This window comes from Leuresthes tenuis, unplaced genomic scaffold (assembly GCF_036924035.1).
Source record: "Leuresthes tenuis unplaced genomic scaffold, fLeuTen1.0.hap1 SCAF_23, whole genome shotgun sequence".
Classification (NCBI taxonomy): Eukaryota; Metazoa; Chordata; class Actinopteri; order Atheriniformes; family Atherinopsidae; genus Leuresthes; species Leuresthes tenuis.
The window spans coordinates 16,247,745-16,265,483 of NW_027325377.1; the positions used below are offsets into that span (position 1 = coordinate 16,247,745).

At 39.8% G+C, this 17,739-nt stretch overlaps 1 protein-coding gene across 6 annotated transcripts in view; it reads right to left on the bottom strand.

Annotated features, from left to right (window-relative positions):
* ppp1r12a (protein phosphatase 1, regulatory subunit 12A) overlaps nucleotides 1-3,173 on the bottom strand; it is a 40,898-nt gene extending 37,725 nt beyond the window's left edge. For 4 of the 6 annotated variants that reach the window (XM_072377720.1, XM_072377718.1, XM_072377715.1 and 1 more), the window contains exon 1: nucleotides 2,816-3,172. In XM_072377720.1, the coding sequence (XP_072233821.1) occupies nucleotides 2,816-3,052 (237 nt within the window). In that variant the 5' untranslated portion in view covers nucleotides 3,053-3,172. Of the gene's footprint in view, nucleotides 1-2,815 lie in introns of all 6 variants that reach the window. The other 2 variants (XM_072377717.1, XM_072377716.1) reach the window with 2 other exon arrangements.
* Between the last annotated feature and the right edge of the window lie 14,566 nt (nucleotides 3,174-17,739).

The following is a 17,739-nucleotide window of genomic DNA, read 5'->3' on the forward strand; positions in this document are numbered from 1 at the left end:
CAACATCAGCTCAACCTGGGATTAGTGCAGTCAATACAAATCTCTACATCAACCCTACTAAACTCCTCTGTAAGACCCCAAAACCCAGGGATCACACACACCGGCATATATCACAAACACAAACAAATACACTTAGAGTGGCCTCTCGTCTCCAGAGATGGTTCGATCGGGAGAGCAGCACTGCAAATTCTTTCTTCACTCTAGCTCATCCCTGGACATGGGCCCCAAAAAAGGCAACGTTTTTCACCCAAAGAGTTTGCACAGGGGAGCCTTTCTAATTGCATGTTTTAGCAATATTATACCACAGCAAATACAACCATGTCAGGCTAAACCTATCGCAGAAAACTTGCTCTTCAAATATCAAATCAGTGAATTATTGTTCACATGTGTGGACATGTGTCCATGGTGTCACCACATTGGTCACTGGTGATCTTTACCACCATTACATATTTAATGCGAATTCATCCTTCAATCATTCACTATCAAAGCAAGCAGCATAAGAAACAATCCTTGCTTTTGTCATAAAGTGAACGGAAAATGCTCCCATCTACCAGCAATAACCAGAACTTTGTTTTCTTTAGAATGAGGTACCTAATTGCAACATCTGGGGTATAAAAATATAACTGCTCAACTCTAAAGATATTAAAAACTGCAGAAAAACATTCAATTTCATTTACAGCCATTGACAACTTGTGTTAACTTATTACACATGTATATTGCATCACTACAAGCAATATACAAGTGTCAATATACTCACAAATTCCATTGAACCCTTTCCAAACCCAGAATGGGCCAATTTAAAGATTTAACCCCTAATCTACCATAAATAACAGGATACAACTGGGTTCCACAAAGCTTGTAAACAGGACATTTTGCTCCGTTTGGTTTGAAACGGTCTCATACATGAAGATGCCATTTACAGTTGCCAAATTTGCTAATGTGCAACTTTGTTCTAGATTTCTGTAAAGTCATTTGTAATAATTAGTAGCTGCAGGATGTGGATTTTCTGGAGTTACTTCTCATTAGTAGTTGCTTACTTGCTCTGCATGTCTCCTGTCTCTCTCAATACAGTTTATTGGTTCTTCTCCACCAGGCCACTCTATGCCCCGTGCACACAGGGTTCAGAGAGACAAAAAGGTGAGACCAACGTTGTGTCTTTAGCCACTGTGCTGAGAACTAAGTGGAAATAATACAGAAGAAAAGAGGAGGAGGACGTGGATTAAAGGACTGGATTCAAACTCAGGTGGGGGAGTCTTTTAATGACAGTGAAAGTGTGAAAACAAGCACATCATGCAGATGTTGTCCATCATGCCAGCACCGATTAAAGAAACACGGATTCGTTCTCCTCAATGAGGCTTACATTAACTGAAATGGTCCGTCAAACACCATTTATTTGAGTTTTGCCTTTGATGATATCATTTTTTTGATCAAAGATAGATAGATAGATCTGGGCCTCATCGGCTTAAATGAGGTAATCAAAATACAGTACCACAAACTGCAACCGTAAAAATACACACGCGTAGTTTAAACAGCAACTCACCAGATTTTTGAAGAAGAACTGAACTACATCAGCTTCATGTAGTTGGGATTTATTACTGGACTGGTGTTATAAGCCGTATTACTTTTACCTTAATAGTAATCTGTCTGTAAGTGTACATATAAATAGTGAGAGTCTGCACCTAATCAATGAGGTAGGCTAGCTTGCCTGTTCTGGGGACTCTAACTTAAAGTTGCTTGTTTTGGGCGAATTTTCATCAATCTTGTAACACTGGAAGCACAGAAGCTAGTGAACGTAGCAACTGTAGTTAGCGGGCGAATAGTTAGCTTGTCACGGCTGACTCTCCGGCAATAAGATAAACAATCGAGATGTGTTTCTGGTTCAGTCGAAACAAAACACAGATACCATTTTTTTTATCTCAAGGCCGTGTGTCATAGCGGACGTCGTTTCTTAGGCCAGCTAGTGAATGAATTAACCTAAGCTAAACCACCAAACAGCTAACAGTTATCGTAGCATGCTAATGTAATGTTAGCTTAAAACATTTAATACGTTATCACAGTAACCAACAACGTACTAAATACTGATGCAGATCAGTGGTAATGTGAAATAAAAATGACAAACAATTCAGTTGTAACATTCGCTTGTGATAAAATGACCTAAACGCTAGATAGCCTCTGCTTTCTCTCCAGAGAGTAGCCTCAGTCGCTGCTGAGCCGAGGATTTATCAACAAAAACGACTTTTACTGCTAGCCAGGTAGTAGCCGTCCACTGCTGTAACCAAGTGTCCTGAGATCTAGCCTCTTTCAATGACAGCATCTACTCCTGAAAAAGACTAGTTTATAGAACCATCTGAACTAGTCTGTACAGTTATTCTTGACAAGAAAAACATTAAAGACTGTAATTAATAAAAAATAATTCGCAAAAAAATGACAACGTTTGAATCTGAATGGCAGTAGTACAGCAATTAGACTGCACCCAGGCGCTGAGAAATATAGGCTCAGGCTAGTTATCGAGTCAAAAAAGTGGTCAGCCCGGAAAGCGAAGGGTTCAACTTGCTTGCTTAGTCACATTTGTATTCAGTAAACTGTGTACAGACTGTTTACAACATAATCGAGCTCAGACACAAGACAGTGGTTTCATCCCTTCTCTGCGTCGAAAATACGAGTGTGCTAGGTAAGTAAACAACGCGATGAGAATGGCTTCCATTTGACAGGTGTTCTATGGCAAGCAGTCGCTAGCAGTAAACCAATATTTGTGTCTAATGGTGCCAACTGTTCAGATGACTGACATTAACACCAAAGGCAAGCAAGCACAAACCTGGTGGAGAGCGGTGAGACCGTCTACATTGGCGTAGTTGATATCAGCGCCCCGGTCAAGCATACGGAGCACCTCCTCAGTATCGCCGCTTGAGCAAGCGGCCAGAAACACGGCGCCATCATCGAACTTCACCTTCGTCTTCTTCTTTTTCAGAATAGGAAGCTCCTGGTCCGTTTCCGAGCCCAGCCATCGCTTTAACTGTTCATTCCTCTTCTGCTTGGCGTCCGCCATCTTCATCCCCCTCCTGTCTCGGGCTTCTTATCTTTCTCCGAGTGAGGATATACTTTATAGTGCCACTATCCCACAGCGCACTGGGGCGTGGGAAGGGAGGGCTAGAGAGGAAAGGGGAACTGAACGAAGGAGGGCGTCTGGATTGTTTTCCATAACCTCGCGAGAACTGGAACCCAGGAGCTGCAGTATAACGTCATCATCAGCAGATATGAGGGCAGCGAGCAAGGTAAACTACGGTGGCCCTAAGGTACAAAATAGGACAAAAAACCAACCGATAAGCACGTTAACATTTCCTAAACATTTCAGAAAGTCCAATAGCAGATCCACAAACCCAACAGAATTTCACATAGGTCATTAAAATTAGAAAGCCCAACACCATTTTACAAAACAAAAATTATATTTTAGAAAACCTATTTCATTTGGCATTCTCAGTTTTCTTTTCTGAAACTTTGTTGTGGGGTTTCGTGTGGGTGGTGTGTGTGTGTGTGTGTGAGGGTGACTGTGTGTGGAAGATGAAAGCAAATAAAACAACAGTACTTTAAACTGAGAACATTCTCAGGGCTCACATATGTTATCAAATACACACCTTTACATATATTAGCTGGTATATTCTCCAACTCTTCTCAAATCTGTCTTATAATGTATAAACTATTGTTTTGTACTGTTAGGTATGTACACGTCTGAGTCAATGTGTAAGACTATAATATGAGTGAATTTATTAAAATACAAAACATCTGTACATTTATTGTAAGAACAATGTACAAAAAGCTTTACAAAATCGCATCACAATGTCTAGGTTATTTGTTTGTAAAGATTTTTAGAAACAAATGCTGTGCCACCAGCCCACAGCACATTGATGAACAGTGAAAATCAAAACTTATGAGCAACTGACAAACCAAACACAACTCACATGTATATGTTAGAAATCATTCATTTTTTCATTTGTTCTATATCTCAATGTCCACACTGAGAAGTAATTCTCTTTATTTAAGAACTTTATAATGTTCTATCATTATTAGAGGTGATTCAAATCTTTTTTATAGAGGTGACATTTGACTTTTTTCCCCGAAATCAAAGGAATGTAAACTGAAATAAACTCATGCAAACAAACTTTAAATGAAGAAATATTTCCCTTTTCCCCTTTTCTTCCACACATGAACACATTAACGAAGTGGCTCTTCCAACTATGTCGTATGCAACATGTTTAGTTTCCATCTAATAAAAACACAGTGTTCACAGAGGGAAAATAAAATCTGTCTCACCACAGAGTACCTGCAATGATTTGATGGGTAACAGATGAAGTGCTAGGAATGTCTAGTGGACTGAAGCACCAAGGTGGTCCAGCTCAACCTGGAGTAAAAAAACAAGGTGGTCAGGCACAAAGTGTTTTTTTGTTCATTTTTTTTTTTATTTTGGCACTGGCATCTGTTATTGTTGGCAGGAAACCATGTGTACTTGGCAGGGGGTGCGGTATTACCATCTCATGTGCGAGTTTTGAACATGAAGTATGTAGATACTCCTGTTTTTGACTCTAAAGTATCATTACAGATGATAATGGTGTTATTTTTCTGTTTCAAGACATTTTACAAGTGACTATGCTTGAATAGATGCCATCCACCTACTGAACTTGAAGCTGACATCCTGAATAACAAGCTGTTCAAGCAAAATAATGATCCAAAACGTTTATACAAGTGTGGCCATGAGCCATTGTGTGAAGTCACGCTACCATATTTTCTCATTTCAGAACTATACTTCACGTCACTGACACTAAATGTCGAGGGATTTAGCAGAATTGAGCAGAGTGGCAGCAGAGTTGAGGTTAAGATGCAGACAGGAGCAGCTCAGCTGATATTAGTGCTTAATTTTACAAAGATGTTATGAGATGTTATGGGTTCTACTGAGTCACAGGGATGTGGAACACCAACAGCATAAGTGTCAGGCTCCAGTGTGCTGATATCAGGACGATATGAGATAAAAATGATGTGCTGTTTGGCAGGGAGAGTTGACCTCAAAGTGACTGACAAAACATGGTGAGCAATGTGTGGCACATCCAACTCAGAACGCAATAAACGCGTACCCTGTGTGGGTGTTTGTGTATCAGTGGGATATACAAGTGAGTTTAGGACCGGAGAGTGTTAGTACTTGCAGAACAGACTACAAAACATTAAGATTAGTTTTCAATTTTGACGTTCTCCATCAGCTTGTGAATAACGCAATCTGAATAGATTCTGAAATAGATCCAAAAATTCAATATCTTACTCTCATGGAGGAAAAAAAAAACAAAAAAACACAACAAATAGGCTAGATATGTCCAGTAATTTCAGTCAGTGTTTAGCGATATCCATTACAGTGGCTATATTATTGTTTTTTGGATTTCCTAAAAATATCAAGTATGAACATGGAGGTATATAAAATATAATATAAATCGAAGATACACACACAAAAATACTCACACACACAAAAATAAAAATAGAGGAGGTGACAAGAGATGCTGATTGATGTGATTTGATGTGATGAAACTCTGAAAATTAGATTTTAAATCTGTTCATTCGCATGATAGTGTCTCTTCAATATTTCAACATAGTCAAATATGGATTCTATTATTATCTTATCAGCTGCTCAATGCATTTGTCCTCGCTTCTTATACATCTCACCTGAAAATGTGACGTAAAATTACCAGCAAATAGATTGTTAGCAGTGAGTTTGAAATAACCAGATTATAGTAAAACACTTGTCACTGTGCACATCTCTTCACTAAAACAACTAAATACATTGCTTTTAAATTCAAGCCGCGGAGAAAATGTACAGACACACACAGGGATTTTAATACTTGCTCAAGGTTCTTTGCATTTGGCTGCTAAGTCCTCAGTATAACCGAAAAGTTACAGAAGATGGCCCTTACTGAAACTCTTTAACGTATATCCACACACTACACTTAACGCCATTCTTGAATGCATCCTGTTTATCCATCCTGTTGTACCTCTTTTGCAGCTGTATTTACCTCCGGGATGTTAATGAACCAGCTCATGCAGTGCATCAAGCTTTTTGGGGGTAATACATTAGTGAGAGAGAGCTCACTGACTAAACTTCCCTCACGCATTGGCCTCTTGCATAAAATCAATGCAAATAACAGTTTTTAGAGACGTGACACTAGAGGATTAATGAAACACGTCTCAGAAGAAGAAAACACTTGTCAGTATCACCCCTCTCAGGCATATTTGACTGTCAAGGTCTTATGAGTCAGACAAACCCCTGTCTTTCATTAGCACTCACTTTGATGTCCGATGAGTGGTCCTCCTGTTCCTTGAAAGAATAAAAGTATCTGGAAGTGACTCAAGTGTATAAGAACCACAAAATTACATCAGCACACTTTTATGTTTGTCTCCAGCCACTGAGACATTCATGATTTAGCTGAAAAAACCCCAACGACAGACCTAAAACTAATTTCAGTGCAGGCTCTCAGCACCTATGACTGATTCCTGAGAGGAAGAACTTGTTTACCACTTTAATTGAGCATTTCCTAAGGGACTGTTGGCCAGTGTGGTTTGTGAAAGCAGATGAGGTGTGCAAGTCAAGTGTTGCAATAAAGACAGCTGTGTATGTGCAGAGTGTATGTATTTGTATCATGTTAAACACACTGGATATCAGCCAATCGCAATTATCCACTTCTCTGGAGGCTCTCACAGTATCCAAGATACAGTTTAAAGTCATATAATTCTTGTGAGAGTTTTAAGTGATGAATGATTCCACTCTTTCACTCTGCCGTACAAATTTACGAGTACAACTAGTTAGGCCTGCAAAGCTTTACACAAGGACTGAAAACAGGGGACATAACCTGGCTCTGGCCAAAGGTTCATCCACCAGAATATCTTCAGCTCGCAAATATAATACTTAAATTTTTGTGTGGATCAAAAATGGCTAGCAATGCCTACCACTCCACATCAACCCTGCTGGTATTTTCTATTTAATTTTTCCAGCACGTGTGGGCTTTATTTTAACTCAAATCTGGGGCAGCTGCAACAAGGACCTCAGCTTCAGTACATGAAAGACCCACTCAAAAGCAGAGCTACGAGGCATCCGGTTTTTGTTTGAATTCAAATTTGTAGAGGAATGCTGTAAATATTTGAAAAAGTGTTTCATCAGATACAAAATTAGTATATGACACAGAGTGCAGTTAGTGCCACATTGCAGAGCATTATGGTGCAACAACGCCATATTGCATGACCATAAACCAAAACAAAGCTGCTGCACTTTGTACAGTACACACTGCACATATGATTAGGTTCAGTTTGAAGGAGAAGTGATCAGAGAGAAGCTCCTACCAGACACATCACAAAAAGACAACACAATCAGAAACATGGATACTTACTGAAAATAGAAAGAGAAATTAATATAAAACCCCAATGCCTTACAAACTTTTCCACATCAGTTTACACATTTAGTGTAAAGTGTGAGTTCCATTTGCTGCTGCGCAGTTTGCATGAAAGCAAGTTTGCTAGCATCAATGCTAACTAAATTTAGTTCCAAAGCTAAAATGGTGTGAAGGTGATTTAAGCTATAGTCCCCCCTTCTAGACAGGGAAACTAGGATTACAATGCATTGTGTTACTTTTTATCTAACTGGTTGTGTTAATGTATTGTAGAGGTGGGATTTTTGAAGTTGGCATTGACTACAGTAACAGTGCTGAAGTTATCACAGATTATTAGGACAGTGGCTTCACACTATGGCAAAGAGTAAAAGACTCCTAAGAACTCTAAAACTTTTTTATTTTCACACATTGCTTATACATAAGAATAGGTGGTGTATAACACAGATTATCACATAAGAATACAGAAACATTTGGATTTTGTGGGGAGTTTAAAGCAGAAAGCTAATTTCGCTATTTCTTTAAATACCGAATAATTCAACCCAGTAGAGAAGAAAACATGTTGCCATTATACATTCAAAGAAACCGCATTGTCAACAACTCTTACACATCTATTCTGTGTTTTAAAATACCTGGTAAGGGTTAGGAAATGAATATGTAGTTAAAGTTGGAAAAAAACAGTAAGATTTGGTGTTAAATTCTTGATCTAACCTGCATGCACCTCACAAACTGTCACTTTGTCAAGTGCTGCCAGAATCTCCAGGTTCATTTTTGCTGAAAAATGAATGTATGAGAGGTGCATATAAAGTTATTAAAAGAATGTTCTATTCATTAAATGTTTTAAAAGTTGAACTTTTGCATTAAAACAATCACAATCACTGCATTTTCCTTACCCCGTTCTTCTCAGGAATGCAGCTTAAGTTTGATATGTCAGCACATCAACATTGAATGTCTGCATACGTCGTGAAGTATGGTGTCCACATGTCGCTAGTGTTGAATAGGCCACAAATAGGCGTCTTGTCAGTGGGAAAGAGGGAATTGGAAAAAGTTTGAATCCGTGGATCTTCTTTGCACATCTCTACTTGTTCTACTACTCATAATTCCTTCCTTTCCCCCTGTTCTTTCACCTTCAAATAATTAGAGATAGAATTAAATGACATGGTTAGGTCTACATGTTACAAAATGCATGGTTCCAGTTACAAACATCCACATGGTAAGAGCTCACCTTGTTTAAACTCATCGGTCCTAATTCCTATCATGTGATGGGAATCCTGCCCAACAGTCTCATGTTGCCATCTCTCAATTTGAAGCCGTGCATTGTGACACTATGATGTACTACAGACAAACATACCTCTTTCACGTTCTATGGCTGTTTTCTTGGCAAACTGTTTTTTTACACATGACAAAAATAAAGGAGCAAACACTGTATCCTTGTGATTTGTATAAAAAAGATTTGTATATGAAGTATGAATAACACTATAAGATAATGTATAGAAGAACATAACAATCACTTACCAGTGATGCCAGTTTAGACTGCAAGTGATATAAACCCTCCAAAAACCACACGAATGAGATCAGACGTGGAAAACACCTACATTTTATTGCCCCTACAGTAACTGCATCCAGTCATATCTTCCAGCATGTCAGTACAGGTGACCCAGACAAGCAGTACTCACAGAGTGGTGACTGGTGAAGTGTGGACAACTCAGTCCCATCTGAGGAAAGCCAGACACCACGCTCCCATGCTCCCATGTCACCCAAAGCCTGTTGTTGGCGCCTATGACACTAACACACTCATCTCCCTTCCCAGCAGCAGCTTTATCGAGCAGATAGAAATGGGCTTGCTTTGATGTTATCAGAAAACCTCTAAAAAGTTACGCTGAGAAATATGCTGATAGTGCTTACTCAGCCCTTCTGACCCTCTCAATTACACACTGGTGGAATGAAAGGCTTGTTCTGGCCTGCAGTATCAGGTGCGAGTTTGTAGGTCAGCAGACAATGAAAAGTTTGGTGCCTATGAAATACAAATAATATTCATCCCACAAGCAACAGCTTTACAGAAGAATCAGTTGCTGAACTGGGCCCCAAATTAATAGACATCACTGAAGAAAGGGCCTCCACTTTACAGCATCATAACTAGAAATTCACTTTCTCATCCAGCACCATCTTTGCTTCTGCTGTCAGAGTGGCAGGCTCACATGTCAGACTGCGAAGTGGGTGAACATAAACCAACTGGCTGCAAAGAAAAGTGAGAGATGAGGCAGTTGAGACAATGGAAGGTGGGCTAACGAAGTGGGGGCGGATTGTTTTAGACCATCAAGGCAAATAATAATAGCACCCTAATCTGGCACTACCATGTTCTCAGCTGTGAGCTTTACATGTCTGGGCCCCTGCTTAAATCTTTGTGCTGTGCACATCCACTAATCATGGAGAGCAAATAGGTGAAACACTACAGCAACGCCTAAATTGCAGAAACAGAACGAGTCATCCACTGACAATCATGATATTTGCAATTTTGGGTAAGGATTGAAATGCAACTTGGAGACTATGACACACGTAAGCCAGAAAACTACGGACATCACTGGAAAAAGAGAGTTTGGAAAGCAGTCTGACTGAACTGTGTTAACATGAAGAAATGTCTCTGTAACAGCATCCTGCACCCAAAACTGGAGTGTGGTTGGGTGAGTGGAGGGTCAGGGACCCTTCGTGAAGAGATCTACTCGCAGACAACAGCTGAGCACTAACCCTGGACAGAAATAGGGCAGTCGCTTTCACTCAGCAGAGACTATACAGCCAAAGCATCACTTGATTCTGCTCATTGTATCCCTGACCATTATGCAGGCATGATAACAATGGTGGTTTGACTGTGCTACCTCAGTCTCAGTGTATGGTGACTGCATTATGTCAGGCATGTGCAAATGAACAGCAGATTTAGTCATTGATACAGACACACATAATTTCACAGTGCATGTTTCTTTAAGGCCAGATGAGTGGTGACAGCCTAATAAGACTGGGCTATATGAGCGACCTTGTTTCCTAGAGAAAAGAGGCTAATAATAGTCCAAAATCTGGAGCTGTGGTGAAGCCTGTAATGGATTTGTGCTAAAAGCTACAATGAATCATTGCAGCCAGGCAAATCATAAAAAAAAAAGAGATCATCTGTTTCTGCTGTCAGAAATTAATATCATGGTACAGCAATGTGAAGATGGGAAGGTTTTATATCTTTATCCAGATGACTGTGGAGGAGGCTGGAAAGAAACAGAAAGGGTTATTAAAGGGAAGGTTTTCAAGTCTCTAACAGCCATCCTATATAACCTGCTGTATTCTTAGTAATCAGTCACTGGCTATGAAAAGATGCAAATAAAGATTTACACAGTGGTACCCATGTCTCACTTTCAGCATTTGATATCTTTTCTATGTTCTACTTTGAATGAAATACTGGTTTATGAGATTTGTGAAACACAGCATTCTGTTTTTATTTACATTTTACAGAGTCCCAACTTTTTTGTAATTGAGGTTGAAGCTCTCCAGGCTTACTGAAGGTCTTTCAAAGCTTTTCTTTTCACAGTGGCTGCTTTATCAAACATTTTTAGCCCTGAGAGATGCATCTGGACCTTTAGTTGATCCAGCCACTGTTCACAGAGGCCTCGTCAGAAGTAGTTACTTATTCTTAAGGAAGGGAAACAGGAAAAAAAGGCTGAGGTATGTCGAATGACACAAAAACTGGACTAAAAATCAGTGGTGACACGTCTTGTGGAGTGATGAATCCTCCCCAGAGCCCAAACCTCAACATTATTGTAAGCAACGTGGGATCATCTTGACAAAGTACAGACCAAAAGGCAGCCAACAACCAAAGAAGAGCATTGGAATGTCCCTCATAAACTGAATTTCCTTATATGTTTTTGCATAGGTTTCTGTAAATATAGCTGCACCTATTTCGCATTTTCCTAGCAGCTTAAATACAGAAATGAGGATCGCCTTTTGCACAGTATTGTGACTTTATGTTACTCAGTTACACATCCAGATTAGAAGAACATTGTGCTTTTAGAGTTGTGTTTGTGTCCATCTGATGAATTTAAGTCCCACAGTCACATTTGTTCCAGCCCTAGTTGAGTCTCAGCCTCCTGAGGGAAATGCCTGGTTTAATATCGGCTAGAGGCACTACTTTTTACAGTCTGCTGTCTTGTCACAGACACGTAACTTCCCATTAAGATATTGGATATTTAAAAGACAATCTATGTACTTTTGTTTGCCTTCAGATGTTTGGTCAAGTTTAATGCCTATCAAGGTTAACAAGCGAAAGGAGACATCTAGTGTTAGCCGAGACGTAGATTAAACATCTACAATTTTATAAGGAACAATACCGCACCAAGACAAGATCATAAATACACGTTCACCTACATATGTATGAATAGCATGAAACTGTTTTAAAGTCAGCTAACTCCTGATGGTTGGAAACATATGATCAAAATTATAGTGATGATAAAGATTATTTGGGGCAGATCAGAAATCATGGCTTAGTGACACAGTAGAGCTTGAATTGAAGAGAACCTCACTTCTAACACTGTACTGTTATGAATAAAGAACTAGAGAGAACACTAACCACTGATTAACACCTACGCCTGCTTTTTTTTTTTTTTACCGTTTCCCACCTGGTAGTCTTCACAAACTTTTTAAATGGACACAAATGGGATTAATCGAAAGCTGCTGCTGCTGCTGAACATTCATTCTCTTGTCCCACCAACAGCTGGCACCACTCTAAGGAACATTTTCTTTTTCGGATGGTTAAGAACACAATTATCACATTATCAAAGGGTAAAAAAAAGGTTGCTGAATAAAGCTTTCGACATGGGACAACACTGTTTTTCTGTAACATATGCAGGGCTTTTTTGTGCATCTTATTGATGTTTAAAATGTTATATGTAACTGAATAACACATTTAAATTAAACTCCTGATCCACACATTGTTGAATGTAGGTCTGAATACATTTTCTAATTTCTGGGCGTTACACTGTATCCTGTATATGTGGATGTACTGTGCTCATATTAAACATTGAAACAATTAACAGATAAGAAACTTTATTAGTAGTTATGATATATAACTACTAGTAAAATATGAATATAGTCTAAAATCAGTTAATTACTTCGAAGATACTTAAACGCGCTAAAACGATGAAGGAGAATTGAGAAATTGGATGATAATTCTCTGTGCTTTTTAACAGCATACAAATTCTTTTGCACAGATATGAAAAAAAAATCTATTCAGCTGTTTAACATACAATCATATTTTAGTATCTAAGATTATTCAGTTTGTAGAAAGGAAGCTCCAATTGTGAGGCAACAATGTTTAATGTGAGCACTACAGAGCTGTATTAGGGATTCCTTGAAATGATTTCCATAACAGCTGAAAAAGATATTCCCATCCACTGTATTGTTCCACTAGGAATACTTATCTCCTAGATTATTTCAAGGCTTTGGTTATCCTGTTTTACAGTTCTTGATTTAGCCATTAAAACCCTTTGCCCTCATTATTTCCATTCACCTTGATGAAAAGGATCATGAGCGGAAAAACAGAGCTGTGTTCAGTCTTTAAAGCCTCTGCCCTGTCAGCTTTAAATACCACTTACACGCTGTGAACTGAACTCAACCCCCGAGGACGGTCAGGGTTCGCGAGCCCAGCGAGTGCATTCTCTGAGGTCAACGGTCACAGACTATGTCATTTGTCATGAAGAGTACTTCAAGAGAGTTTGCCTCACATGTGGGAAGTTTCATCTTCCAATTAACAGGTGTCATATATCTTGTTTCCTCTGAGCGTTAATCTCCCATGACCCTGGTTTTCTTAAAGTCCACAACAAAAGTTGTGTGTCAACTTTTCAATGACAAGCAACAATCTCAGTCAGTTAGTTTCAGCCATAAATACATCTCTGTGATGTTGAATACATTAAATTTGGAAGAAAAACACTTTAAAATATTTCAGACGTCTTTATATGACAAAAATTGTCTCAATTTGAGGCCTTAATGACAAAAGCAAGCATCTTCAGCCTGTTAGTCCAACATCTAACTGTCTGCCATCCCAGATAAATGATGTTAAGTGAAGTTCCAGCCATACACTTCACAAAGGAAGCCCTCAAGCAGCAGCTTAAAATAGATAGTGTTACTTGTGCTGCTCAGCCACTCTGAAGCCACCCACATATGATTATAAATAAGGCAAAGCTAATGCAGGTTTGAACTCAACATCAAAGTGATGCGTATTTTTTGCAAGCTGACACCTTAACTACAATTTCTGATGGGTGTGAAACAGTAGGTACAGATGGAAAAAAAGCCAGTATCTTTGAGGCTGAAGTCGTCTCATATGAAGCTGACTTATAATTGTCCTCCACTGGTCTCTTATAATCTCATCAATAAATTTGTTTCTGTTACAGAAAAGGGAGACTGATTAGTGAACCACTCTTTGCAATGTCGTCTAAATTTAGAGTGCACGATGAATTGGGTCAAGTCAGTTTTAGTGCTGATATTCACAATCCTCGTCTCCCAAGTCCAGACTGCAGCCAGAAGAATGAGGTCCCGTACACACCGAGCTTGGTATTTGCGGACAGGGTGGTATTTCTATCGCACTGACCTACTGTAGAGCATGATTTGGCTGTGTTATCAGAAAGGCGTGGGCCTCACAACAAGGTGTGGCAGCGTTAAAGCTGACAAGGTGACGACTGACGCTGTTCATCACATGTGGTCACTCTTAATTGCCCTCCTCTTATACCTTCTCCAGAGAAAACAGTGACAGGGCAAAAGTTGATCAGAGGAGGAAGAAGGAGACTGAGACATGATTAAGTTGATAATGTTTGTTTGTTTGTTAAATATTAAATATGCCTTAAAGGTGACTTCAACCAAGATCTCCTGAATGCCAATGCCCTTGAACCCATTTGGTATCAGATTGCTCTCCCTCTCCTCCTGTGCCGCAAAGAATAATAATATTTACTGCGAGCCTTAAAGGAGAAGTTTGACATTTTGAGATTATTTGTTCATTATCTATGAAGACTTTGAGCAACAATGCCTACAATAATATATCCCAAAATCCTGAGCTATTCCTGTAAATATTACTTTTGGGGTCGAGAAATTTACATCTAGAAAGCCAGAATGAACCTTAACACCTTAACATCAAGCTCTCATTTTGAATATATAAAAAAAAGAATGCAAATGAATGAAAACTCAAATCGAGACGTAAGAACAGTAGCTGACAAAGAAAATATGTAACAGGTCATACCGATTAGTTTTATGACGTTAAAAAAAATCCTCATATTGAATTTGATGCCAACAAGCTTAAAGAAAGTTTGTACTGGGGCAAGCAAACACAGCAAAGCCGTGGCAGCTGATTAGTAACGTGCATATGTATAGAATATTGCTGAGATATGAAAAAGAAAAGCAGCTCCACATTAAAAACTGACATGGTTATGTGGTGGAAATTGCTGAAGTGGTTCGAAACACTTTTGAAAACTATCTTTAGTGAACATAGGTCATTGTTGTATGTACAAATACAAAGGAAAAAAATCATGTATGATAGATATCCATCCTTAGAGCCACATTCTGTAGGCCCAAGCTCAGATAAAAGTGCATTTTGACTAACAGCACCCACAACTCGAATCAAGGAGTTAAAAGATTATTTCAGGCTTGGGTTTTTTTTTTTTTAATTCCCCATGAGGTGTAAAGTACAGGCTGGATAGTACCTTAGAAGAAAATAAGTGAGCTGAAGTGTGTCTCTCCTACCTGACAGTCCCCGCCAAAGTGTCGGCACGACCAGGCTGAGCAGAGCTGAAGAGGAAGGAGAACGCGCCCTTCAGCTCCATTCACTAAAAATCTGTTCATGTTGTACATTTCTGTGGGGTTTTGTCTTATCTTTTTTAGTGTGCCTTAGACCATAACCGGTGTGAAGCAGTCAGAGAATAATGCTTTATTGCTCTGATTTTATGGCTTTCTGTCAATTTCTCCCCATGAAACTCCTTTTAGTCCCAGGTTCTTGCAGTCAAAATGGAGGAGATCAACGAAGGAACCCCCCCAAACAACCACCAGCGCCTGTTTCTGAAATTCAGCTTAAGATGGAGATGCGAAAAACTAATGAAACAAAATTTTTACTTATTTTTGAAAATCATAGACACCACATCTTGTTTATTCTCAATAGACAGTTAAAACAAATCAGTGTCTGTAATAGTTCTCTGGAAGGGCCCTGCTGATTTTAACATGATTAAGCCAAATCACATACTGCATGCATGGCAACATCATGGCTTCATACTAAAAGTTGCTACACTGGCTGGCTCTTTTACACTCTTATGCTATTTTCAGTCAAATATGGGGTTTGAAAGCTTTGAAAATCTTTGCATGAAGTTTTTTTCTTTTTCTCAAAATTTACTGAGGGACACAACTTCTTTAGAAACAGGGTTGTGACTGAGTCGAAACAAGTGCCTGCACCACAGCAATATAAAGAAATCCAGTTTGACAGATGACTAAACACAAACAAACACATCATGATAAGAGGACAGGAAGTGTAATCCAAGATAAACAAACCAGATTCATTTTCAAAGCCCATGTGACATCATCATAACAACCTCCAGTGGCGGGCTGGTGCTAAAAATAGCAAAGATGTCAAAGCGCTGGGACATATATGTCCATGAAGTGTGCGGAGAACATTCCCCAGATAACAGCAGATGGCTCACAGATTATAGCCCTGTGTGGAAAGGGTGAAGAGCTCGCCCACACACGCCCGATACATCTCCCTCCAGGCTCTGGCGCTCACCTGGGAAAAGCCAATGCCAAAGCCTCCAAAAATGATTGCGTGTGGGGGCTACAGTGGGCTTAGGGCTTAGGTTTGTCGTTTCAAAGATTGTGTACTTGACGTAGTTCTTGACCCTTATCACAAAGGCTATGATGGAAAAAATTAGGCTGACTTGCTCAACTTTAGAGGTCTGCAGCTGCGTGAGAAGAATATTCGCTATTTACTGTGTTTGGGACATTCTGATTGGCCAAAGCCACCAGAATGTATCACCTCCAGGCGATGTATGCAGAAAGTGTCTAAATAAAAAGGTTTCACTCTTGGCTAAGTGCAGCTTACAAGAGACTACTTCTGCATCTCTTGTAGCTAATGTAATGCGGCATTTCCGCTTTCTCTTTATGATAAAGAGAACTTAAAGTTCCACAATTTTAAGTAACACTTTGAGAAAACAAATCTTAGTTTAAGCTGACTGAATGAGCACAACCAGACAGAAAAACTCCAAGTTGAGGAAATCCTATCTTTCATAACAAGCTTTTCCAGACTGCTGATGGATGGAAGCCTTATTTCAGCTCAATGAAGTCATCATTGTCGTGTGTTTCTCTCATGTGCATGATGAGTTTGGCCAATGCCTGGCTATGCAGCTGGGCTTCTCCCCTTGTATGAGGGAGGAAAAAACCATAAGGACTGTGGAGGGGGGGAGGAAAGAGTCCACGACATCATCTCTCCAGGCCTTTTAAGGAGCTCTCTAGTGGAGGGCTGAGAACGCTGGCCCACTTTCCCATCAGAGCTTCCCAGCCTCATCTTCTCTCCCCCTGGGAGCCTGGAACACAGAGTGACTGAGCACAGGCTTATAGAAATGCTAAGAAACACAATAGAGATATACTGAGTAAATACTCTTGAACAATGACTACACAAAACGTGAAAGCATTGCTTCATTTATCATAAGCCGTTATGAGGGAGCTAAACCACATGTTGTAACCTGAACTTATCATGATGTCAAGGTCACACTTCATCATGTTTTAGACAGTTTAATGTGTGCAGACACAAGCAGGGAAAGAAGAAATGAGGGGATGTAAGTTGCTGGCAGTGGTCATATTCATCATTGTATTTCCTGATGTTGTCAGGGGCCAAAGCAGGCAGGAGCTCTGTGTTCCAGAGCCCATCTGATAGAAACACTGAAGCGAGGAGAGGAAGAAAAAAAAAAAGAGAGCAAAGAACAAGGCAGGCTTTGCTGTGGCGGTGGCGATCTGCGGCTGTATTCCTGTCCATGTCAGCCAGAACCCACATGGCCCCGTCTCACCCCACCACTACTGCCTCATACATGAACCCTGACCAGAGTCGACCCATGCACACAGACAACCACTTACTCCAAAAGGGCGAGGTGGCAGAAAATACGTAGGGAGAGACTGATGGAAAGAGAGAGAGAGGACAAGAGAAGAAGGAGGGCGATAGAGCAGATTGTGTGGGTGAGCTGATTGTGTGTGTGAGAGAGATTGATTGAGGGGAAGAACCGATGTGTGTGTGACATGCTGAATAAAAAGGTTGTTATGCTGGCAAGTTTGGTCC